The sequence below is a fragment of the Haliotis asinina genome, chromosome 12, assembly GCF_037392515.1.
Source record: "Haliotis asinina isolate JCU_RB_2024 chromosome 12, JCU_Hal_asi_v2, whole genome shotgun sequence".
NCBI classification, from domain to species: Eukaryota; Metazoa; Mollusca; class Gastropoda; order Lepetellida; family Haliotidae; genus Haliotis; species Haliotis asinina.
The window spans coordinates 39,027,258-39,051,910 of NC_090291.1; the positions used below are offsets into that span (position 1 = coordinate 39,027,258).

Below are 24,653 nucleotides of genomic sequence, written 5' to 3' on the forward strand. Positions count from 1 at the left end.
GGTCAAACATGGGAACTTCAGTCCTTCAGTTCCCTGAGAATCCAAGGCTTATGCTTATAGAGGTTTGGTTCTCCTTGTCATTAACAAAGATATGACAGTATGAACTCACTTCCTTCTATTAAGGCAATGATGGGGTAGCCCAGCTGTTCAAGTGTTCACTCATCACACTATGTGAATTCTTGGGTACAATGTGTGAAGCCCATTCCTGGTGTCCCACTGCCTTAATGTTGCTGGAATATTGTTAAAAGCAACGTGAAACCACTTCCTCACTCCCTCTGTTTACCTCAAGGGTAGCTCTACAGCATGAACTTGCTGACTATGTGAGGTCATGGCTGAGGTATAAGCTTAGGGGCTTTGTTAATTCTTCCCATATTTCCTAAAATAAATAAGTTGTTATCGCAACTATCCCAGCATAACTAATGGTCAGTTGCTAAATGTTATGGTGTCTCCTCTTGGGCCTTGAAGCCTCTTCCGTGGTGTTGTGGGTGGAGCAGACGGTCACAGGTTCGATCCTCACCTGTGTCATACCAAAAGACATTACAATAGCGTACTTGTCGATCTCTGGTACTACAATGGGTACTACAACTGCTGATCAGCAGTCAATATACTGTGTCTGAGTGGGGTATTCATGCTTAACTATGGCAACATACCTCACTAGGCTGGCAATATAAAACCAGCTTAAGCCTGAGCTAGTACAAGCAGCCACACATACACACACATGCATGTTGTCATATGAGCGAAATATTCTTAAGTATGATGTTACTTCCCATTTCACCTCACCTGACTTTGCCGTCTTTCAGCTGAATATCACAGTACCGAGTGGTGTTTGTGTCACACTAGCGGCCTTCAACAGACAGCTCCAGGTAAATCCATACACACCTGTTGTATACACTTGGAATATGTATGTGGAACATTTAAAAAGTGCATTTGTCAAATATTAATTGTTAAAGCGTGTCTGATAGTACGTTTTTGTGTAATATGCAAATTTTTTAAATGTTATAGGTTGTTATGCTCTCCTGGAATATGTCAAATTCATAAATCACCAGTCTTTTGTGATATGCTGTTAACATTTGTTGATGATAATCCTTGTCAGTGATTAAGTGTAATCTTGACACTAAGTCTAATCTTGACACAATACTTTATTAAGTGAAATAACTTTAATACAGTTTGACTTCATGATCCAAGCATTGAAATAAATGTATTTGTACACATACAGAATAGCGGATACCTAGAACATATAGCTATTGACGTCACTTGATGTGTCGATGTATAGGAAGCACAGGCAAGCAAGAAAATGACCTTGACCCACTTCTGCTTTGGTAAACAAAGATGGTGGAAGGTATCTGCTGTTCTGTAATCGTACCAATGTATTTTCTCTTGTCATCATGATTTCTCCTTTCTGTTCCCAGTCAAATGATTGTCTGGACGTATCCATTGAAAAAATCAGAGGCAGTATTTTGTAAGTATTCATGAGAGATACCGAGAGTACATGGGTAAATAATGTAAATTTTGCCAATGTATGCTCACAAAATATCAGTATTCTGATGCCATCATTTTGTTAGAAAAAAGAACTGCTTTTTTTTGTGAGTGAGTGAGTGAGTTTAGTTTTACGCCACACTCGGGAATATTCCAGCTATATGGCGGCAGTCTGTATATAATCGAGTCTGGACCAGACAATCCAGTGACCAACAACATGAGCATCTATCTGCATAATAGGGAACCGATGACATGTGTCAACCTAGTCAGTGAGTCTGACCACCCAAGGTTTTGTTTCATTCTGGTATATTTTCTCTAAAGGATGGCTTATCATGTCAGTTTCTTGAAGTGTATTAGTTTTAACTGAGCGGTTTCCATATCTAGCTATATATACAGTTTGTCAAGATCTGTTTGTACTTGTTTCTTTTGCTTTTTACATTATCTTTCTTTATTGCCAAATTGTCCCACCCCTAATAACAATAATAATAATTTAAATAGTTTCTAAATGTAGTTGGTCATCAATGATGTATTCATCAAAGCTATCTTTTTTTGGTATTGTGCTGTCATTTCTGTAATTATAGTCTTTATCATGCTTACATAATCTTTATCTCATAATAATTATTAATTTTTGAAAAAACCTTACCGCATATAATATCTGATATCTTGATTGTAACCGTTATGGGGAATGGTCAGGTTTGAAACTTCAATTTTGATCAGTTTTGGCTTTTAACAAAGACAGTAGTATGTTATGTGATGCCCCAAAGCATTTGGTATTCCTTGTTTTAGGGGATTTATTTGGTCCACAGGTTTATTTCACTTTGTGGATTGTGGAAATCAAAATCAGCCTTTGATTTAATTATCAGTTTTCTTGCCTTAGCCATAAAAGGCGATTATGCTTGTTGTAAGAGGCAACTAATGGGGTGGTCAGGCTTGCTGACTTGGTTGACACATGTCATTGGTTCCCAATTGTGCAGATCGATGCTATTGCTGTCAATCACTGGATTGTCAGTCCAGACTCGATTATTTACACACTGCCACCATATAGCTGGATATTGCTGAGTGTGGTGTAAAACTAAACTCACTCACTCACTCTTGCTGTAGGAGTATTTATGTTTTTCATAATTATACGTGTCATAATTTTGTATGACATTCCAATCTCCACACAATACTATGTGATCACTCTCCATTCAGCAAATTAAAGTATCAATTTTGTCAGAAGAGCCTGGATAGACAGCACTAGGGTCATATATGGCAATGATTGCAAAATGATAATCCTCTATCGTTTGTTCATCCTCTTCTCTAATTCTGTCAAACTTAGGCCATGTGCAAGTTAGACTGAAAGCTGATTCTTTTGTGTCATCCTGTCAGGTAATCAGTGTTAACTTCATTATGAAGAAATTTTAAGAAATTTCTTCATCCTTGACAACGATCCTCAAAAAACTTTATTCTTTTGTAGGGATTGTAACTATGACAACCTGTCCAGTGCCTGTTCTGACACAGTAGAACTTTTTGCAACCACACCTATCTTTGAGAATGTGAGGGCGGCTATCTTGGATAGTCTGTGCTCTCTCTTCACCGAGAGTTATGAATCAAAGAGATTTGCTATCAGATCCTCAGCTGCAGGTAACTGTTGTGCTACCCAGAATCACAATTGCATGAGAGGTCTCTACAGTCCCTACTTTGTGGTGAACTGAAGCAGAAATGTATGAGAGGATCTGAGAGTGTCTACTTTGCAGAGAAGTTGTCTTTTCCCCTTGTGTGGTACTCCAACCAGTACTGGTTCTGCTTGACTTTGGCTCCAGATGCTACAAGGCTGGTTTACAGATGACATATATAATGCATTTGTAGAGCACCGTATGTCCACCTCAGTGGTGCTTATTACGCACAATGTGCAGATGTCATTACTCTGGTTAACCTGCCTGCAAGAAAGTAGAAGGTGAAGACATATGAACATCTTGTCCCTCCTGGTACCCATTCACTGGTGGATGAACAGGGGTGAGACCACAAGTGTCACATGTGCTTCATTGTGGGCAAGACTGAAGCCCTTAGAACTCTCAGGTGTCAAGCTGCCAAACACTGTCACCCATCCAATGAATCTCTGTAATTAACTTCAGTTGATTTGGGCAGAAGAATATGCACCACTGTGAGTGACCATAATACCGTCACACAGATTTCGCTGTCAGGGTGAGTGAGTGATTGAGAATGGCTTTAGATAGCAATTTTAGAGCCATCTCACTAGAAATGGACCTCAAACATTGTAGCCATGTAGGGAATCAAACCCATGACTTCAGTGTGATGAGCCAACTCTTTAACCACTAGGCTACCCAACTGCCCCTTATTTTGCTGTAATACATGTATACATGTTCAGCATGTTACTACAAGTCTGTCTGTTGCAGGTGAAGATGGCAAGGAAGCATCAAGTGCTGGACAGATGGAGACATTCCTAGGTGTCACTGGGGTCAGAGAGGTGAGTGATGGGGGTCACTGAGGTGAGTTATAGGGGTCAGTGATGGGAGTCATGGGTTTTGTGCTGGGCATCAGTGAGAGGGTTGATAGGGGGTCAGTGACGGGGGTCATTGGTTTGTGCTGGGTGTCAGTGGAGTGGGTGATAGGGGGTCAAAGATGGGGGTCATTGGTTTGTGCTGGAGTCAGTGAGGTGGATGATGGGGTCAGTGACAGGGGTCATTGGTTTGTGTTGTTGGTCAGTGGAGTGGGTGATGGGGGTCAGTGATGGGGGTCATTGGTTTGTGTTAACAGTAATTGGGAATGTTGATAGGGTCAGAAATGGACTTACTAACATGAATATTGTGATATTAGTTCTGTTGTCCTCCATAGATTCTTGATGCAGTACGGAAATGCTGGGCCTCTGCTTACACATTCCAAGCTGTGGAGTATCGCAGGTGAGTGTTAACTAAAAGAAAGCCTGTTTACTTTACACTGCATGTTTGTATACACTCTTTTGATAGATAGGCATCAAAGTACTGTCATCTTTCACTGCACTCCAGTGATATGAAAAAAAAACCAATTTGAAAATAACAGAAAATGGCTGAATTATTGGTGATAATCATTTTGTGCCTCCCAGTGGAGGCTGCACAGTGTTCTTTGATATCATGAAATGTTTGAAACTAGTACCGAAATGACATACTTCTTTCCACTGGTGCCTGTGTAATATAAGCTCTTTCAGAACCTTTATCAGACTTTTTATATGTCCAGACAACATGGCCAGCCAATCAGGACAGCTGTGGGTGTGGTCATACAAGAAATGGTCCAATCAGAAGTCTCAGGTAATTTCAGGCAGTAAATAGTTAAGTGTCAGCCTTGTAATTTCTGGGGTACTCAAGTTTTTCTGAGTCATATACATTTTACTAATCAGTGTTACTTTACATTCGTAAATGTTTGTCTGTGGTAAAGCCCACTGCTTGCTTTCACTTCTTCTGTTCAGGTGTTCACACTGTTTACTCATCTTGTGTTGAGGTGTTCACACTGTTAATTGCCCTTATGCTCCAATGAGAGCACTGTCTACTATTATTTTGTTAAAGTGTTCACACTGTTGACTCTTATTGTGTCAAGGTGTTCACAGTGTTGACCTCTCTTATGTTCAGATGTTAACACTTCCATAAAGCTGGAATATTGCTGAATGCTGCATAAACTAACTCTCACTAAACTCACTTAAGGTGTTAACAGTGTTTATACACCAGGTGTTTAGGTGTTAACAGTGTTTCACTCTTTGTGTTCAGGTGTTTTGTTCACGGCAGATCCTATCTCAGGCAGCACCAGCAAGCTGACACTCAATGCCAACTTTGGCCTTGGTGAGGTAGGGGAGATAACCATTGTGTGTTTAAGGTATTATGAGTATAAAACTGTTAAATCTGATCATTACAGCTGCTGACCTTTGAGTGCTGAGTTGCACCCCTTAGCTGTACCTCATAGTGATTGAGTGAGTTTGGTATTGTACCACTTTTAGCAATATATCCTGCAATATCAAGGCGGGAGACACCAGAAATGGGTTTCACACATTGTACCCTTGTGGGAAATCGTACCCAGATGTTCGGCATGCACGACATGCAAACTTCTTTAACCTTTTGGCTATGGCAGCCCTCCAAGTACCTCAGAAATGTTAAAGACCTGTTGTGTCTATTCCAGAATTGTTCATATATTATTATGAAGTACACGTATAAATGACTGTCTTGAGGTTTGTTTTTTAAGTAATGGAAATTTAAGTTCTTCTTTGCCTCATTTTTCCTCCACAACCTACCCCATCTAATCACTCCATGCTCAGAGTTTTAACCTCTGATCCCCACTCTCTCAACCTCCATGCCCTGACTAAGAACACTACATGCAGACCATAAACCTCAACCATTAATCTCTCTCTAACCAAGAAAACCCACACACCCATACATCAGTGGCGTAGCCCAGTGGTTAAAGTGTTCGTTCTTTTCACCAAAGACCCAGGTTTGTTCCTCCAACTGGATACAGTGTATGAAGCCCATTTGTGGTGTGCCCACTGAGATAATGCTGGAACATTGCTAAAAGTGGTGTGAAACCATGTTCACTCCCTACACCCTCACAAAACCCCCAACCCTTTCATCCAAAAAGCATGTCAAAAAACCCAAGCTCGAAACCCTAAATGCTAAATTGTCCACCACCTCATACAAAACAAGAAACCCAACACCCATGTCCGAGACCATCTCCCAATCCCCAGGTTGCGAGTTTTCTTGTAAAGTGCCTGGACGGCTATCAAATGCCGGTTGACATCATCAGTGGAAACTGAAAGTGAAACAGCTGGAAAAACATAAGATTTTATACCCCGTGTATAATGCGACCCTCCCTTCCTGACCCCCTCATTCCAGGTACGAAAAACTCACATTATATGCGGGTATATACGGTAATCACTGACTCTTCTTCTCCAGTCTGTGGTGTCAGGGAAGGCTGATCCGGACACCTTCACAGTAAGGCGGAGATGGGGGGACCACCTGGACATCACAGACAGACATCTCGGCAAGAAGAACATGATAATGGTCATGACAGGTTTGTTGTCATATGCTACAACATTAGGGTACTGGTCATATTGTCTTGATGGGGTACAGATGGGGTAAGAGACCCCAGACATCCCACCCAATACAACCCGATGTGGGTCAGAATTGATCTTCAGTAACCCATGCTTGTTGTAAGAGGGAACTAACAGGATCAGGTGGTCAGGCTTCCTGAGTTGGTTGACACATGTCCATATTCCAACAGTGTCGATTGATACCCATCATTGGATTGTGTGGTTCAGACTCAATTATTTACAGACTGCTGCAATATGGCTAGACGATTAAACTAAACTTATTCCAATACAGTGCCTTACAGGCACAATGTCACATATTTTCGACAATATTTTGGCCTGTATTTGGGGACTATGCACTCAATTTATCTTCCTGTAGATGCAGTGAAAGACTTATGATACCGTGTGGCTTGTTTGAAATCTGTAATTGAAACTTTGAGGTAAACAGCTTCCAAACAGAAAACACGTGCCATGTATGGATTGCAAATAATTACCCCCTTCATCAAAAACTGTCACACATGGTGTTGTTGGTCTTTACCAAACTGGTTTCAGTCACAAGTTGGGTGTAGGACATTCATAAAGAGTGCTCTAAGGGACGTAACTCTATAGGATATGCTGGAAATAATATTTGGCCAGAGGACGGTGCGAGAGTTGATTTAATGCAACGTTGCATTAAATCATTCAAACATTTTCATATAATGTTGTAATCTAAATTACTTTTAATATATATTATTTGGAAGCTTCCCTGAGGGCTGATAGTATTACTGAGAGACATGAATTATTTATTTTTTGAAGTGTGGTGTAATATGGTGCCTTTAAGCTTCCTAGTGCCACAACGCATTCATAGTGCTATGGCATGCATAAGCCTATGGTAAACAATAGAGTTATGACAGGTCGTAATGTTGCAAACACTTTGTGAATAGAGACCCCGGAGTCTTAATCTCACCCACACTCTACCGGACTGGTGGTAACCTGAATTACACGATGTTTGACCGATATGCTTGAAGGTAGGAATTACATGAAAATGAAATCAGTAGTTGGTATTATTACATGATGTTGTTTAGGTGTATACACAATGCTTGGGTTGATTCCCAGTGACAGGTCTTTAAAATACACATGAGGATAGTAGCTTTGGAATATGGACATAGTTATACAGGGTTTGGACCCAACTGGTGTTTGTACATGTTCAGGGAGCAGTGTGTTTGTACATAGATATCCAGGGTTTGGGCTCAACCTGTGTCTATACATGTTCAGGGACCAGTGGTGTTGAGGAGAAGAATGTTGTTGCCGATGATGCTGTGGCAAGTCTCTCAGATGACAATGTCCTGCGTCTGTGTCACATTGGAATACAGGTGAGTGAGCAAGTTAAAATTTACTGTCACACTGACAGCATTTCAGATGTATAGCTGTGAGTACAGGTGAAGGATGGATGGACACAGAAAAAGTAAACAGTAATTTTGAAAGTTAGCTATTTTCACATTAATAGTATAACAGAATTGGCACACAAGAGAACATTACACGGCATATGTTGTATGAAAGTACTTGCCTACAGTCAGGCTATCCCAGATGTCTAAAGTGCTGCTGTTTACTACTGTATATAGAGTTATATCCCTTAGGTATGGCAGGAACATGTGACCATGGGTCATGGGTCATGGGTCATGATCATTATGATGCCTCTACTTATGGCCGTCATCCCGCGTCAAGTCAAACTTAAATGCTGGTGTTATGCCACTTTCACTATCATCATCGTGATTATTATTTTTTGTAAATATCTGTCCAGTGCTTATATTGTCAGCATAGATTGTCTCTACAGCATGGAATGGTTTTAGTTTTAAGGACGTGGAAGACATGAAACTATGTTCTGGCAATTTATGTGTCTTTGAAAAAACATGACCAGTATGAATCATGCTGATTTCTTATTTCACAGTTGGAGAAATATTTTGGCAACAGTCGAGATATTGAATGGGCAATGGCTGAGAACAAGATCTTCCTTCTTCAGGTAAATTGAATTATTCTCTTGTTATTTTTAGACAGTACAAGCCATTGCATCTGTTATGACCAGTATTTGCTGAATTTACACATGTTGTCTGTAAGGGAACTGGATTTGTTTGAGGTCAGGGCACTTTTCTAGGTTCAGGTCGACAGTAATGACAGATACTAATATTAAAGATGAGGAGAGGGTTGCAGGGCCTGTATCTGGTCATTGTCTGCATCTTTAACTGATGTTAATGGACACCAAAATCACTTTGGAGTGAGTTGAAATTTAAAGTCACTTTGCAAATAATTCAGCCCTATAGTGACAAAATTTCTTTAAGCTTACTGCCCCTTGATGTAGACGTTCTGTTATATACATGTACCTACCTAACAAATCAGACTCAAGTGATGCCTCATGAACAAACAAATAAACACTGTGATTTAGGCAAGGTGAGTGTAAATTCTCAGTTTTAGACAGTTCTTGAATCCAAATCCATGAAGTGGAAATTGTTCATATGTGCAAATGCTCAGCTGATTTGATCATTTGTTCCAGTCTCGGCCAATCACAACAGCCGACCAGGAGACAGACGAGGAGCTTCTACATGAGTTTGACAGCCCTCTGGCTGCCGACTACGAGCTGCTCACCACTGGGAACATAGGGTGAGGCTCACTCACACAGAAAGATAGAGTTGAAATTCCCACTGGAACTAGCTTACCAACAATATATTTTACAGGGTATTCAGGACATCGAACCGCATTCTCAGTGATCATCAGATTTTCCCAATCTTAACTAGAACTAATGACATAACAAACCCAGTCAGTACAGCAATTACAGGGATGGAAATGACTTTACAATTGTGAGTGTACTCCAGTGTAAAATCACTTGCCCTGATAATTTTTCCACAATACCATATGATTTTCTTGTTCTTTTTTTTTTTTTTCAAATAAACCAGTACAGCAAGACATACAAAATTGCTTGCATGACAGGAAAAAACACTGGACTGGAATGTTGGGCAGTGGGTATATTTACCCCTGAATGAAATGAAAGCAAAATCATTTGTTTCACACACTGATGATCTGCAGGTGCAGATGAGATGATTTAACGGTTTGTCTATTATCTTAACTATTTGCTTATTATCTGAGTAAGCCAAGATATGAATGGAGAGACTTCTGACTGCCATGTCTGAGCAGGGTCTGATACTTTAGCATTTGGCTGACACTTCAAAGTGGGCATTAGTCCACACTTGGGTAAACATTTTCGGTCCCTACATCCCAACACTGCTGTAGTCTTCAAAGGATTATTCAACAATATTTCATGTCTCAATATTTGCTTCTGCCCTGAGATGTCTATGACAGTACTATTGAAGGAATGTTTATGGCATTTAGTGAAGTGTCTCAAACAATCGAATTATGTGCTGAAACTGGCTTTGTTTCCTGCCTCCAGAGAGATGATGCCCAACGCTGTCACCCCGCTAACCTGGAGCCTCTTCTTCCAGGCCATCGACTACAGCTTACAGGTATGCCCATTTGCAAGGCTGAATGTTTGGAGGGTGGCCACACAGTGGCTGATGTTGCCATGATGAATCTTGTCTCAGATGGTGTCTCATCCTGCATCAGTGGTACGGATCATTGTTCATGCTGTCACCCACTGGTTTGGCTGATCTGTGATTGTGTACAGGCTTCCTGTAGCATGAGACAGCCATCTGTTACTGTTGTGATAGTGGGGCTATGTCTGCCCCATTAAGATTCGGGTTAGAATTGGTCTTCAGCAACTCATGCTGAACATATCATTATATCCCAGTCTTGTCAAGTGATGCTCATGCTGTTGATCTCTAGATTGTCTGGTCCAGGTCAGTTATTTGCAGACCATATAGCTGGAATGTTACTGAGTGCAGTATTAAACAAACAACAAACTAGATGTGGATTGCAAGGCCACAATTAGTGCTGTGTAAGGATATTTCATCGGATGATAACTGTTCAGCATCATGCTTGACTGCTTAAACTGATATTATGTTGAAACTGACATCTGGCAAAGAAACTATAAAGGGAATGTTAACAGTCTAAGTAAACTTGGTCTCAGTAATATTCGTTACATTTCTCTACTGAGTTTAACAAGCCCTAGTAAAAGTTCGGGTCAGGTAACCTTTGAGCGACCTATGACCATCCAATAAACATTAAACAGACAAACAGATTTAACCAGTCAGACGACAGCTGCTGTTTAGGGTTTGAAGCAACTGACAAAATTCCCCAGTCACTAACACTGATCCCTCAACAAATGCAAATCTGCTTAAAACACAGATATTTGACCTGCAGTGTATACGCTTAGGGCTATCTGATAACATGCTTACCAATAACCAATATTTCTGCAAGCTGACATGCTTGAATATTGACAAATAAACCCTATTTTCAGCGCCTGTTCACTCACTGTTGACAGTGTTGTAGCATGCTCCATGTGCATCACCTACAGGTGACAGTACGGAAAATAGCACTCAGAATTGTTCGGATACAAACCTTTTTGAAGTAAAAACGGGTGTGCAAATGTCCACTTTCGAACTTTGGTTGGTTGTGTCCTGACTGGTTAATCTCAAAGACTCAGTAGAGGAGTGTAACAAATAATACTGAGACTAAGTTTACACAGGGAATGTGAAGCTGTTGCTGGTGATTTAGCTTCACTCCATTTCCGTACACTACATCAATGTATGATCTTCACTGATATGTTTCACTATTGAAAGTATTTGATCTTCATTTGTGCCCTCAACTGATCTTCAGTTGTGTCCACTACTGTTTAGAATGTAAGATCTTCACTGATGTATTTCACTGTTGAAAGTATTTGATCTTCAGTTGTGTCCTCAACTGTTGAGAATGTAAGATCTTCACTGATGTAATCCCTTATTTACTTTTTGCTCATCTCCCATTGAGTTTGGTTAGATCTCCAGCACTCTTGTACCCCATCTTCAGAGTGTAAAATTTTCTGCTATTCATCTTCCAGGGTTTCATGAAAGGCTGTGGCGCACGGCAGAGGATCACCACTGTCAACAAGTCCCTATATTCCTGCTGTAACCACCTGTTTATTTCCATGCATGTGAGTCATTAGACAGTTAATTATGGTGTGTGTCTGTTTGGGAAGGTTGGGCGCTCTTGTCCCTTGTCAACTCCTTTGTCTTGAGTATACAATGTCTACTTAGAAAGCATAAGGTCAGTGCCTCGAACCTTGCCCATATTGAAAGATGTGAAGAGATGGTTCTTGTCACCTCAGACTGGTTGGTTCAGTATCAGCTGTGTGTGTTTAACTGTTCTTCGCCTCACCTCACCTCACCCTTCAGCTCACATCACCTCACCTCACCCTTCAGCTCACCTCACCCCACCTTACCTAACCTCACCCTTCAGCTCACCTTGCCTCACCACACCCTTCATCTCATCTCATCTCACCTCACCCCTAATCTCACCTCTCATCACCACTCATAACGGAAATCAGAGCCTGAAATGGGGATGAGGTGTTTTTATTTATGTGACCTGGCTGACTCATATTCATCAGCTAGCTGCTTATGCTATCAGTCATTGGTTTGTGTATTATAAACTCCTTGGCAGGAATCTGTTTTTGTTCAGGTCATGTTTCCAAGATTTCTGTTGTGTTTGCAGCATGTTGATGCTCTGATACTGGCAGCAGCAGGGACCAAGAAGGAGATTGCAGAATTATCTCTCCTTGGTATGACTCTCCCACAGCTGAGGATTGAGGAAGTAAAGGACTATGTTGGCAGGAGCACATCAAGCTTTGGAAAAATTATGAACTTCTTCAATCTCCTTAAAGTATGTTATGTCTTTCTGTATAAACTGCACATTTTACATTTTGCAAATAAACCCTCATATGATGGTTAGTTTCATTCATAAGCCATTATATTTGTAAGTTTATATATTTCTATTTCTTTTTACCGTAAATTGTAATTCTCAGCAGTCGGGCCCTGTTACACAAAGCCTGTCATAAGAGCTGACTGGCCTGTTTCTCAAAGTATTCATTTTGATGGTCGCAAGTCAGTGTTATGTAACAGTTACGATAGGCATAGTCATATTTTGCTACGATCGCTTTGTGAAGGACCCATTTGCCAACAGTGTATAACAATGTATGACACAGCTCAATGCGTGTTAAAGTTATCAAGAGTATACATTATCGATACTGTTCTGTCATGATCTAAACCTAATCATCCACTTTGATATATCTGAGATATTACCAGCTACGTGGTAAAAAGCACTTGCAGAAGCATCTCATTTATTGTGGCAGACATCATCGGATGGCAACAAGTACACAAAGATGTGGGAGAAACGTCTGAAGACGTACAGTGTGGGTGTAGGATGTGACCAAGCTGAGACACTGTATGCTGACATCCACAGCAAGTTGAAAGTCTACTGGGAGGTCAGTTATAACACCTTCAGGACATTAGGTACCATTTCACAAAGCAACTGTACAGCTCCTAATTCTGATCATATATCTAAATATAGTCGTTGCATTTGTAGTGTTCCACTGTCCAGAATGGGTACAAGGGTTCAGCATCACCGTTAATCTTGACTAACGAGAAACATATATGATTCCAAATAAGGGCCTAGCTACTCTCTGGACATTATCAGGGGTTCAGATTCAGCCAAAGAACTGCGTTTAGACTGTGGACACTTATACTAGGACAAAGCACATGTATGGAGGCAGCCAGTATTTATTGTCGGTAATTACAGAAACTGGGATTTAGTGGACTGGATTTACATGAAAAGTGGGAATGCAGAATCAGACGGAAAGGGTAAAGAATTCATTAATAGGAAACACTGAGTGGAGAAATTAGCCTTTCTGACAATGATGATATATTAACTGGCACACCCATACTCTCATAATTGCTCTCAGAACCTATCGTGTTTTTTCATTCTTGTTCCTATTTTAGTTCAGATTTCATAACCGTTTCCCATAAATGGCCACTGTGCTTGTCGTAAGAGGTGACTAACGAGATTGTGTAGTCAGGCTCGCTGACTTGATTGACACATGTCAACCCCTGTTCCCAGTTGTGCAGATCAATGCTCAAGTTGTTGATCACTGGATTGTCTGATCCAGACTAGATTATTTACAGACCACCGCGATATAACAAACCTAAACTCATTCACTCACTCACTCACTCACTCACTCACTCACTCACTCACTCACTCATAAATGTACCATGAAAATGAAATGTTATTGTTCCAGGTATGGTTGTACACGCTGATCAACAGTTCCCGCTCCGGAAGTTGGGCCACGATCCTCATGTCTGTGCTCACTCAGGGGAAGGGAGGTATGTGTTTGTTATGGTGACTTAATTTTTAGAGACACAATAGTAACTACAAGAAATCCCATTGGTAAATATGAACTTCGAGTAATCCCTTGGTATCCTGATCCCCAATATGAACTTCAAGTGATCCCTTGGTATCTGGATCCCCAGTATGAACTTCAAGAGATCCCTTGATATCTGGATAATAAAATTTGAACTGCAAGAGATCCCTTGGTATCCGGATCCCCAATATGAACTTCAAGTGATCCCATTGGTATCTGGATCCCCAGTATGAACTTCAAGCGATCCCTAGAGACCCCAAAATGAATGTCAAGAGTCAAGAGTCCCCAACAGTATTTAGAGGCACCAATAGTAACCTCTAGAGTTTCTAGCTGTAAATATAATATGGAATATATCTTTGGCTTCATAAAGCTAAGCCTGGTGGTTAAAGGGCTGGTGCTTAAACTGAAAATATGGCTTTCATCTAATATCAATACAGTGTGTGAAGCCAATTACCTGTTTCCCCATTTTGATATTTGCTAAAATATTGCTGAAAGTGCTACAACTGTGTCAGTTTGCTCTGTCATCTCCTTAATGTGTCTTGTATATACAGAGTGGCTGATGGAACACTATGGAGACATTGCCATGCTCCTGTCCCAGTGTACAGACGTGTACAGTGCCGATGTACCATCAGGCATGCAGGTAATGCTGTATTTAGGAAAGTGTGTTCTTATGGATGGATGTTGGCTTGTTAACAATCAGATATGTGCTGTGTGTCAGGACTACTTCAGTCTTCACCAAGTGAATAATGCAAATTATTAATGCTGTCTTTATCATTTGATGTAGCTTACCTGTAATGATATTTCTCAGTGATGTTAAGGGTTTAGGTAATGTCCTCCTGTGTGTGATATTTCTGATGCAGGTGATGTTTCTGATGCTAGTTATGTTTCTGATGCAGGTGGTGTTTCTGATATAATATGTGTTTCTGATGTAAGTGGTGTTTCTGATGTAAGTGGTGTTTCTGATATATGTGGTGTTTCTGATATAATAGATATTTCTGATGTATGTGATGTTTCTGGTGTATGTGATGTTTCTGATGTAAGTGATGTTTCTGATGCCAGTTATGTTTCTGATGCAGGTGGTGTTTCTGATATAATTGATATTTCTGAATTATGTGATGTTTCTAATGTATGTAGTGTTTCTGATGTAAGTGATGTTTCTGATGTATGTGATGTTTCTAATGTATGTAGTGTTTCTGATGTAAGTGATGTTTCTGATGTATGTGGCGTTTCTGATATAAGTAATGTTTCGGATGTAAGTGATGTTTCTGATATAATAGATATTTCTGATGTAAGTGATGTTTTTATACAGAATCTGGCCAAGGAAATTGCATCGTCAGGTCTGCTTGAGGAGTTCCTGACTCTGTCAGATCAGGTGAGCTTCCTTGTTTCACTGCAGTGACAATATTCAGTGTTAAAGCAGCCATGTAAGATTCACATCTATTCAGAACGCTTGATCCTTATTATAATTCCTCAACAACCATCATGACCACTCACCCATTCAAGCCAAGCTCGGAATACGTCACCTATGTAGGCACAGAATAACTGATGGGTTTTGTTGATTTTGAAATGTACAAAAATACATGGAAATATGGTGGAAATATATATTGTTATTGTTTTGGTTTAAAACGAATTACTTGGTGTAGGAAATAGTATTTCATCTGATACTTGTAATCCTCTCTGTCAACCTGTTACTAGCATGTGCTTGAATCATAATCTGTCACAGATTATGCTTCAAGCTGGTTCTTTCAGATGTACAATAACATATTAAAATGCTGGTTTAGACAGGGTGCCGGATTAGACAAGGTGCTGTATTAGACAGGGTGCCGGATTAGACAGGGTGCCAGATTAGACAGTGATGATCATTTTTCAACATGGCTGCCATTTACACTTGTCAGTCTGTCTATCTATGTAATGCTTTTGATCTTTTGTAATTGTGCCCTAAATGCCTGTTTATTATCATGTCACTCACTTGAAAACAGTTACTGCAATGCACATTGCTACTTCCTGATTATCTAGCATGCCAGGAAATTTAATTAGTGTATTAGATTATTGTTCCTAGATTGGACTGCTCATGTACATGCCGGTTTAGAGTGTTTGATTCACCCACATCACTACCTCCTGATCATCTAGTGTGCTAAGGAGATTTAATTAGTGTTAAGTACATTTAAGATGGCTTGTTGAGACCAGAAAGTCATACTAGACCGGTGCCAAATTAGGCAATGTTTTAATGATCATATTGTCTTTGTAAAATGACATGACCATAATGTTATGCCAGTTTTGACAGTGGGCCAGATTAGACAGGTGCCAGTGTTCTCAGGTTTTACTGAATTAGTTGTGTCAGTAGTTGTGAAGGTATTGATGTGTTGGGCAGGACTGTGTGAAGATGGTGAAGTCGGGGAAACATCCAGTAATACAGAGGAAGTTTTCTGACTTCCTCGCCCGTCATGGACACAGATGTATACGAGAGGTGAGGTAGTCATAAACAGATCTTGCTCCGGCCTGTAAAAGACAACAGAAATGTGATATCCAGTTACCCAAATGAGCTTAGAAACAAACCTAGATCCTTACACCTGGAATTTGAAGAAGGGGTACATGTTAAAAGGTGATGGTAAGGTAATGAGGTGATCTGGTCAACAGTGCAGTTAACATGTAGGATATGAAGTCACATACAGTTAGTGAGTTAAATTTAAGGTCACTTTTGGCAATATTTCAGCCATATCGTGACTAAAACAACATATAGATTAACGATAATAAAAGATTATACAATCCTGTCAATGAGAAGTCACATAGAAGAGAATTTGAGTACCCTCTTCACTCCCATCTCAATCCAACGCTGCTTCCAAGATATCAGACATTTTTTTTCGAGAAAGTGGAAGTGTGAGTTTTCTGCATGTTCTGAAACTGTCCAGCATGAAGCATTTGTGGTGCTTGTTCAACATCTAGTTTATGTTGTCTGTTTAAATGTTTTCAGGCTGAGATGCGGGAGAAATCATGGCAGTCAGAGACTGAAAAACTCATCAAAGTTATTAAGGTCAGCAAGGGTAGACAACTCTGCAATTACAGATCTCAGATTTACAGCTAAAGTAATTTATGAATAATCTGAATACAAAACATCTTTGAGTTGTTAGAGCTATTCAGTTTGACTGAAATTGCAGTATTGATAACAATTATTTGAGAAAAATAATTGTTTAATCATTTCAAACAACCATTGACTGACATGAAGTATCAAATCTTGACATAGATCTAGTAATGTCCTTCCTTTTCAGACGATTCTTCAAACCAAGTCATATGACTCCAAACCAAAACCATCAGAATCTGTGTCCCAGATCATTTCCAAGCTCAAAACACCTCTCACATTCTTCCAAAAGTAAGTTGTATCTCCTTTGCCTCCAAATATTTAGTGAATAAATGAAAATAATAGACAGAAAATTTAGTTCATATTTATAAAATCAAGAAAAGAATACACTTTTTTCACTGCTGAACAAAATGACGCATGACCCATATTGAAAAAAAACAGTATTATGGAATAACAGGTTGATTTATGATAAGAAAATCATATCTTATTCTAAGTAGTTGGTTATCTATGTTTTTACGAGTGTTTTCTAAGAAATTATCAGGAAGTGTCCAGACTGACCACTGAGTTTCTTGCAGACTGATATTGAGAGGTCTGTTGCCAAAGGCGAGATCCGCAGTCGGGGAGCGAGAATGGGGCAAGGTAACTGAGATGATGCAATAATGCATGGAGATGTACTGACACACTAACACACATGTACTGACACATGACACACAAACATGCTGACAATATGAAACACACGTACTGACACTAACACAAATGTGCTGACACATGACACACAAATGTGCTGGCAATATGAAACACACGTACTGACACTTAACACAAATGTGCTGACAATATGAAACACACATACTGACACTAACACAAATGTGCTGACACATGACACACAAATGTGCTGGCAATATGAAACACACATACTGACACTAACACAAATGTTCTGACAGTATGAAACACACATACTGACACTAACACACATGTGCTGACACATGACACACAAATGTGCTGACACGTGACAGACAGCTATATCCCAACACATGATCACACGCCATGCTGCTATTTGGACATGCTAGTGACATTCACAAACAAATGCTTGTATACCTGTATATCAGCACAATTGTACCTAAATGCCACACATTGACTGTATGAACTGTAAGTATAAATAACTGAAAAAATGGTTAGTGAAAAAAAATGTTTACACATACATCTCATTATTATAATGAAACTTTATCTTCCATCTACAAGATTTCAGGTGACTTAGCTCCCCAAAACACAGATAAGGATGTAAGGATTCCTAACACAACCAATACATGATAAAGGTATTTAGTTCACATTGTAGCCTAGTGGTTAAACTATTTGCTCATGCCGAAGACCTGTTCGATTCCCCAGATGGGTACAATGTGTGAAGTCAATTTCTGTATTTTTCTATGATTTTGGTAAAAGTGGCTCAAAACTAAACTCACTCACTCACTCACTTTAATTCAATGTAGATCTGAGTTAGAATTAGTCTTCAGCAACTCATGCTTGTCGTAAGAGGCAACTAATGTGATCATGTGGTCAGACTCGTTGACTAGGTTGACACATGTCATCACACACCAGTTGCAGAGATAAGTCTTCATGCTGTTGATCACTGGAATGTCTGCTATAGACTTATGTACAGAATATTGCAGTATAGTCCAAAACTTGCTAAGTGTGGCATTAAACAACAGTTAAGCAATCAATCGATCTACCTAGGATTGTTGTTCACATGATCCATGACTGAGTTGTTTTCCAGAATCATTTAAAGGCAGTGGTTGATTAGGTGAAATAATAACATGCTTGTAATGTAATGTGCTGTCTTCTATGTATAGCATGATCAAAGCGTAAGACATAGAAATATGAACAAAACAGATGCTAGGAGAGAATAAAGGATTACAGATACATGGAACATATTTCAGTGAATTATTGTTTGATAGACTATTCTGAAGAGGCGAATCTTTAGTAAGGATTTAAAAGTAGAAAGTTCTGTGAGGTCACGTAGATACTGAGGTAGTAGGTTCCAGGGTGTAGAGATGGCATACGAAATGTAGAACTACTCACAAAGGGGATAACAAGGAAACATTTGTCTTGAGAATGGAGAGAGCTTCAGATTGATGTTAAAACAACTAACGTGCCCCAAAAATATTATACTGCTGATGGCTAACATCTTGGGTGAAGGCAAGTTTCAGTAAATGAGGACCAGCTTGATAAATCGGTCAGTGTTGTGGTATGTGATGTTGCAGTCTACCTCAGTGGTGATGTCTGAGAAGTTCAAGCAGGCATACTGGAGACTTGCATCCCTTATGGTCTCAGAGGTGAGTGATGGCTGCCCCAGATCATGGTCTCTTACACTGTTATTGAATGTTTCGGTCGATAAATCCTCAGAATTAGGTTTTGTATTCTGGATGTCCAGTAAGGATATATTCATCTCTCTGAGAAACATAGCTATGAAAGATAAAATAACTATTCGGGCATTTCTGGCACGGACAAACTCATAGCATGATTGTTTCTGTTTCATGGTAAATAGAAACTGTTGTTCAGATCTGAATGAAAATTAATTGAAATTTTTTAAAGTGATTAAATTCAATTCAATGTTGATGAAAAGTAAGTATTCATTAGTATCAGATGAACAACTAGGTGCTTACCTTGAGTTTATTTCCCAAACAAATAACATAGCAGAAATTAAAGCAAAATTTATGTTCAAATAAGAAATACGAGTTGAGTCTTCTACGGTGTGTTCCATCCTCTGCTCAGGGTCGTATTCCGGATGAAGATCTCCTGTTCTTCCTCACCCACCAGGAGATCGGGACCCTCATCTCCACACGATCAGCTCGCCTTATCATCAAGTATGTTGACGACACAATCCATAGGACTTAGTGATCAATGGTTTGGTTGTTGTAGGAAGTACTACAGATCTGTACACTAGATACAAGGGGAAAACAACCATTGGGATAGCGATAGTCTGTTGCTGCATGTATTGTAACATACTGTTCGATAGTCTTATTCGAGTAACTATTGGAATACTATTGCAATAGTCTTTTTCTTCTTGCTATTTCTCATATGAAAACTCACATATGTGTCGTCTCATAGCAAAACTCCCACATGTGTTGTCTCATAGCAAAACTCCCATATGTGTCGTACCATAGCAAAACTCCCATATGTGTCGTCTCATAGCAAACTCCATATGTGTCGTCCCATAGCAAAACTCCCATATGTGTCGTCTCATAGCTAAACTCCCATATGTGTCGTCTCATAGCTAAACTCCCATATGTGTCGTCTCATAGCAAACTCCATATGTGTCATCCCATAGCTAAACTCCCATATGTGTCGTCTCATAGCAAACTCTATTTGTGTCGTCCCATAGCAAAACTCCCATATGTGTCTTTGAAGTCACTCACTCCATGATCTTACTGAGAGAAGATAACCTTTTACAGTACAATGGGACAACATCATCACATGTTTGTTAGAGCTTGTGACTGGGTATTTACAACTGTTAAGTGAAACTGATATCTGTCACAACAGTGGGGACAGTAGGGGTATAACAGTAGGTGTCACAAGACAAGATAAATAACTCAGTAGGTTTATAACAGTAGTGACAGTAGGGTATAACAGTAGGTATATAACATTAGTGGCATAAGGGTATAACAGTAGGTTTATAACAGTAGGGTATAGCAGTAGGTTTATAACAGCAGGTGTCACAAGATGGGATGAATAACAGTAGGTGTGTGACAGTAGGGTATAGCAGTAGGTTTATAACAGCAGGTGTCACAAGATGGGATGAATAACAGTAGGTGTGTAACAGTAGTGACAGTAGGGTATAGCAGTAGGTTTATAACAGCAGGTGTCACAAGATGGGATGAATAACAGTAGGTGTGTAACAGTAGGGTATACCAGTAGGTTTATAACATTAGTGACAGTAGGGTATAACAGTGGTTTTATAACAGTAGTGACAGTAGGGTATACCAGTAGGTTTATAACAATAGTGGCAGTAGGGTATAACAAGAGGTTTATAACAGTAGGGTATAACAGTGGTTTTATAACCGTAGTGACAGTAGGGTATAACAATAGGTTTAGAACAGTAGTGACAGTAGGGTATAACAGCAGGTTTATAACCGTAGTGACAGTAGGGTATAACAGTAGGTTTATAACAGTAGTGACCATGGATATAAAACAGTGGGTTTACAACAGTATGTGTATAACTGTACTGCGGTCACTGCAGGGCTGTCAAGAGGAGACGTGTACATTCCAAGCAGATGTCTCTTAGGTTCCCCAAACTCAACATCGGCCACCCTGAACCTGTGAGTTGTTAAAGCCTTCCACCTTCTTTCAAAAATGGCTTTGGAGATAATACTCCAACAGATTCCAATGAGTCAAATGTGTGTATATATGTTAACGCCCTCCATAGGGATCACTTGCCAAGGGGATGTTAGCCAGTGTATACTATGTGATCAATAAACATAATACAGGACTTGATTTAGTGCTTTGTAACTTGGACTGGTAAACCAATATTGCGAAGTGCAAATTAGTTATGATTACACAATGTCATTTAGAAAGTGGTCAAATGAAACCTATGTCATATTTGGGATTTCAGTTTCTTAGTAAAGTATAAATTCTAGTACTTTTTCGGTTGAGTCCAGACCAGGAGTCGAACCCGTGCCCTCAGAGTCAGGCACCTTAACGCCAGCACACAAAGTCAGCCATCTAACCCACTCAGCCTCCGCAACTTCCACACCTTTACTTAGAAGGTGAACTCCCAAATATGACATATGTTGTAACCTAGTTATTAATCTAACTTGCACCATTTTTGAGTGGGTAAACCTCTGAATAAAAATGTATATGATTCAATAGCATATGTCTTCCATTACATATTGCAATAAACTGAGTGCAACTGGAATTTGGTCGGTGCACCTGTCTATGTGTTTTAAGAGCATGCTATGATTCAGTGTCTGGTACATGACTGTTGCCCTCTTGAACAGTAGTAATGTGGCACACTTTCAGCATAAATTGTTTGTTTCTGTAACCAGATTGATGACAAGCAAGAAACCTCCGTGACCAATGCTGCAGATGTACTTGAAGGTGATTAAGAGTGTTACATACAATCTTGGGATGAAAACAATCTTAACATTTTCTGTTCCACCTTGGAATGTTCTTATATTATAATTTTGAATGTTCTTGCTTTCCGAGATTGCACGAATAATTGTGAGATATTTCCTCCCTATATATGCCTTTATACCCTACTGCTCATCATTCAGATCACAGCTAGAACATACAGCCATTCTTATTGCAATTGTGAACATGTGTTAAACTAATTTACCATGCATGAAGGACCATCTGTCCATACACTTCTTGTCCACTGTATACAGACGGTGTAGCATCTCTTGTCTGTTAGTGTCCACAGTGCCAGTCAATGAGTTACAGGCTCACACACTGAAAGAGCTTACACACTTAAATAAAAACGGTTAGTTCTAATTCAGCCTGTGCTGGCTGGCAGTGAAACAGTCAGACTTTCAGTGTGTGTCATCTGTTACCAGCTCCCTTTCAATCTGTTGTCAGTGGTTGAATTTTTGTCCTGTAAATGGCTGTTGTTTAGGGGTGATGAGGTTCATGGGGATCAAAAAGTTGGATACTCCAGGGAACTGTGAGCACTATACCAGTGTTGAGATTCCTCGGAGAGGGAAATTTGTTGAGGGTAATGAGGTTGGTTATCTATGAGCATTTGTGTTGATTGGTAACCATGGTAACACTCACCTCTGCATCTAGGTATGCCAGTCAGCCAAGGTGAGGTGCAGGGTCCTGCCAGAATCATCACCAGACTTGAAGATGCTGGCAATATACAGGTGAGAACATACCTGTGTGCAGACGAGGACATGAACATGTTGTATACAGGTGATTTACCTTTGACCTGTGTACAGGTGAGAATATTCCAGTGTGTGGCATACAAATAAGATTTAGTAAGAACATACTCATGTGTTGAACACAGGTGACATACTTCTGTCATGTATGCATGAATGTAACTAAAGAAGGATGACAATATATGGATGAACAACTTCCTTATTGCTATGAGAGTGTCGTTTCGATCACTTGCTTGATAATGGTGTTACAGCCTACACTGAAAGGTTGCTCTCATAGCATTAAAGAACTTGTTCATCCACATATTGTCATCCTTCCTTACTGCCCACACTTCTCAATGCCTCTCAAAGACGTTAAGAATATAACTGCTTCTTGTATATCAGTTTAGAATATACTTGCATGCTGTGTGCTTGGAAGAACATACCTGTGCATAATATAGATTTAAATGTGCATGTGTCTTGATGATCCCATGTGTATATGTCACAACAGCATATATGTTGGTTTCTATGGTAACAAGTGTATGTTCCAGGCTGGTGACATACTGGTTGTCATGTGCACGGACGTGGGCTGGTCTCCATACTTCCCACTAATAGCTGGACTTGTCACAGAAATGGGTGGGCTGCTCTCACATGGTAAAATTATTTGATCAGTTGTATCACACACTAAAAACATTTGGTCCCTTGTATCCATGGTAAAACATTTCGTCCCTTGTATCACACAGTAAACACATTTGGTCCCTTGTATCACACAGTAAACACATTTGGTCCCTTGTATCACACAGTAAACACATGTGATCCCTTTTATCACACAGTAAACACATTTGGTCCCTTTTATCACACAGTAAACACATAAGTTACAAAAGAACTTCAGAAAGAGAATACTGAAATCAGTTCATGGGATTATAACTTGACCCGCAGTTGTTTGTTAAAGGTGCGGTGGTAGCACGAGAATATGGGATCCCCTGTGTTGTCAATGTGGCTGACGCAACTATAAGGATAAATTCAGGTGAGCTATATCCTCAATAGATCAGAAGGCAGTATGACAATGTCCTTATATAAGTGTCATTTCTGATGAGGAATAAGTCAGCAACTATGGTGACTTAAAGTTGAATGATGTGTTCACATTAAGTTCATGCAAAAATGTGACTCTTTTAGATAAGTTTTTACCTTTGTTGGATGCATCACTCAGTCGAGATCCGTCAGTCCTGACAGTCCTTTTAACACCAACAATTCAGAGTGAGTGAGGGTGAAAAAATTCAGCAATATCATGGAGGACAACAGGAATAGACTTCACACACATATATATGTGTAATACATTCGTATCCATGTCAAAGATACTCAGTGGCTCTAGGGACAAACTATGCGTCAAATACTATGGTTATCCCAAGCTGTATGTGAGGTCATATGACCTGCTTATCCCACTGGGTACCCATTCACTGCTTAATGAATTTGACAAGAATACTTCATCATGTTCATTTTGCAGGTGAGCTATAACCAAGGGAAAATTGTGTTTTGTGTGTTTTTCCTATGGTTTGGTTTAAACAGAATCATCAAGAAATTAACAAAATTGAGAAAAAGATCATGTTAACAAGATTAAGAAATTAGTGATGTCATTTGAACAGTCATCGCTGCAAAACAGATTCATTTAGAAAGCTGTGATGGTCGACTAAACCAAGGAAGGTTTGTCAGATAGCTTGATGATCTGAGGTGAGTGAGTATTGTTTTATGAGGCTTTTAGCAATATTACAGCAATATCTTGCCTGAAAATGGGATTCACTAATTGTACCCATGTGGAGAATCAAACCCAGACCTTTGGCATGATGAGTGAACATTTTAACCACTATACTACCCCACCACCCCTGGTTTGATTTTAACTGCATT

The 24,653-nt window shown here is 39.7% G+C and overlaps 1 protein-coding gene across 2 annotated transcripts in view; it reads left to right on the top strand.

The window, feature by feature from the left end:
• Positions 1 to 24,653, top strand: part of LOC137258289 (rifampicin phosphotransferase-like) — a 37,519-nt gene that overhangs the window by 10,935 nt on the left and 1,931 nt on the right. For both annotated transcript variants that reach the window (XM_067795916.1, XM_067795917.1), the window contains exons 13-41: positions 801 to 863; positions 1,410 to 1,459; positions 2,933 to 3,099; positions 3,873 to 3,943; positions 4,312 to 4,376; positions 4,690 to 4,760; positions 5,214 to 5,290; positions 6,387 to 6,504; positions 7,775 to 7,872; positions 8,448 to 8,519; positions 9,048 to 9,154; positions 9,939 to 10,011; positions 11,484 to 11,576; positions 12,134 to 12,301; positions 12,771 to 12,902; positions 13,713 to 13,797; positions 14,387 to 14,475; positions 15,145 to 15,207; positions 16,207 to 16,302; positions 16,807 to 16,866; positions 17,102 to 17,202; positions 17,487 to 17,550; positions 19,167 to 19,238; positions 19,678 to 19,769; positions 21,143 to 21,221; positions 21,948 to 21,999; positions 22,684 to 22,760; positions 23,303 to 23,405; positions 23,704 to 23,778. In XM_067795916.1, coding sequence (XP_067652017.1) covers positions 801 to 863; positions 1,410 to 1,459; positions 2,933 to 3,099; positions 3,873 to 3,943; positions 4,312 to 4,376; positions 4,690 to 4,760; positions 5,214 to 5,290; positions 6,387 to 6,504; positions 7,775 to 7,872; positions 8,448 to 8,519; positions 9,048 to 9,154; positions 9,939 to 10,011; positions 11,484 to 11,576; positions 12,134 to 12,301; positions 12,771 to 12,902; positions 13,713 to 13,797; positions 14,387 to 14,475; positions 15,145 to 15,207; positions 16,207 to 16,302; positions 16,807 to 16,866; positions 17,102 to 17,202; positions 17,487 to 17,550; positions 19,167 to 19,238; positions 19,678 to 19,769; positions 21,143 to 21,221; positions 21,948 to 21,999; positions 22,684 to 22,760; positions 23,303 to 23,405; positions 23,704 to 23,778 — 2,533 coding nt within the window. The remainder of the gene's footprint in view (positions 1 to 800; positions 864 to 1,409; positions 1,460 to 2,932; positions 3,100 to 3,872; positions 3,944 to 4,311; positions 4,377 to 4,689; positions 4,761 to 5,213; positions 5,291 to 6,386; positions 6,505 to 7,774; positions 7,873 to 8,447; positions 8,520 to 9,047; positions 9,155 to 9,938; positions 10,012 to 11,483; positions 11,577 to 12,133; positions 12,302 to 12,770; positions 12,903 to 13,712; positions 13,798 to 14,386; positions 14,476 to 15,144; positions 15,208 to 16,206; positions 16,303 to 16,806; positions 16,867 to 17,101; positions 17,203 to 17,486; positions 17,551 to 19,166; positions 19,239 to 19,677; positions 19,770 to 21,142; positions 21,222 to 21,947; positions 22,000 to 22,683; positions 22,761 to 23,302; positions 23,406 to 23,703; positions 23,779 to 24,653) is intronic.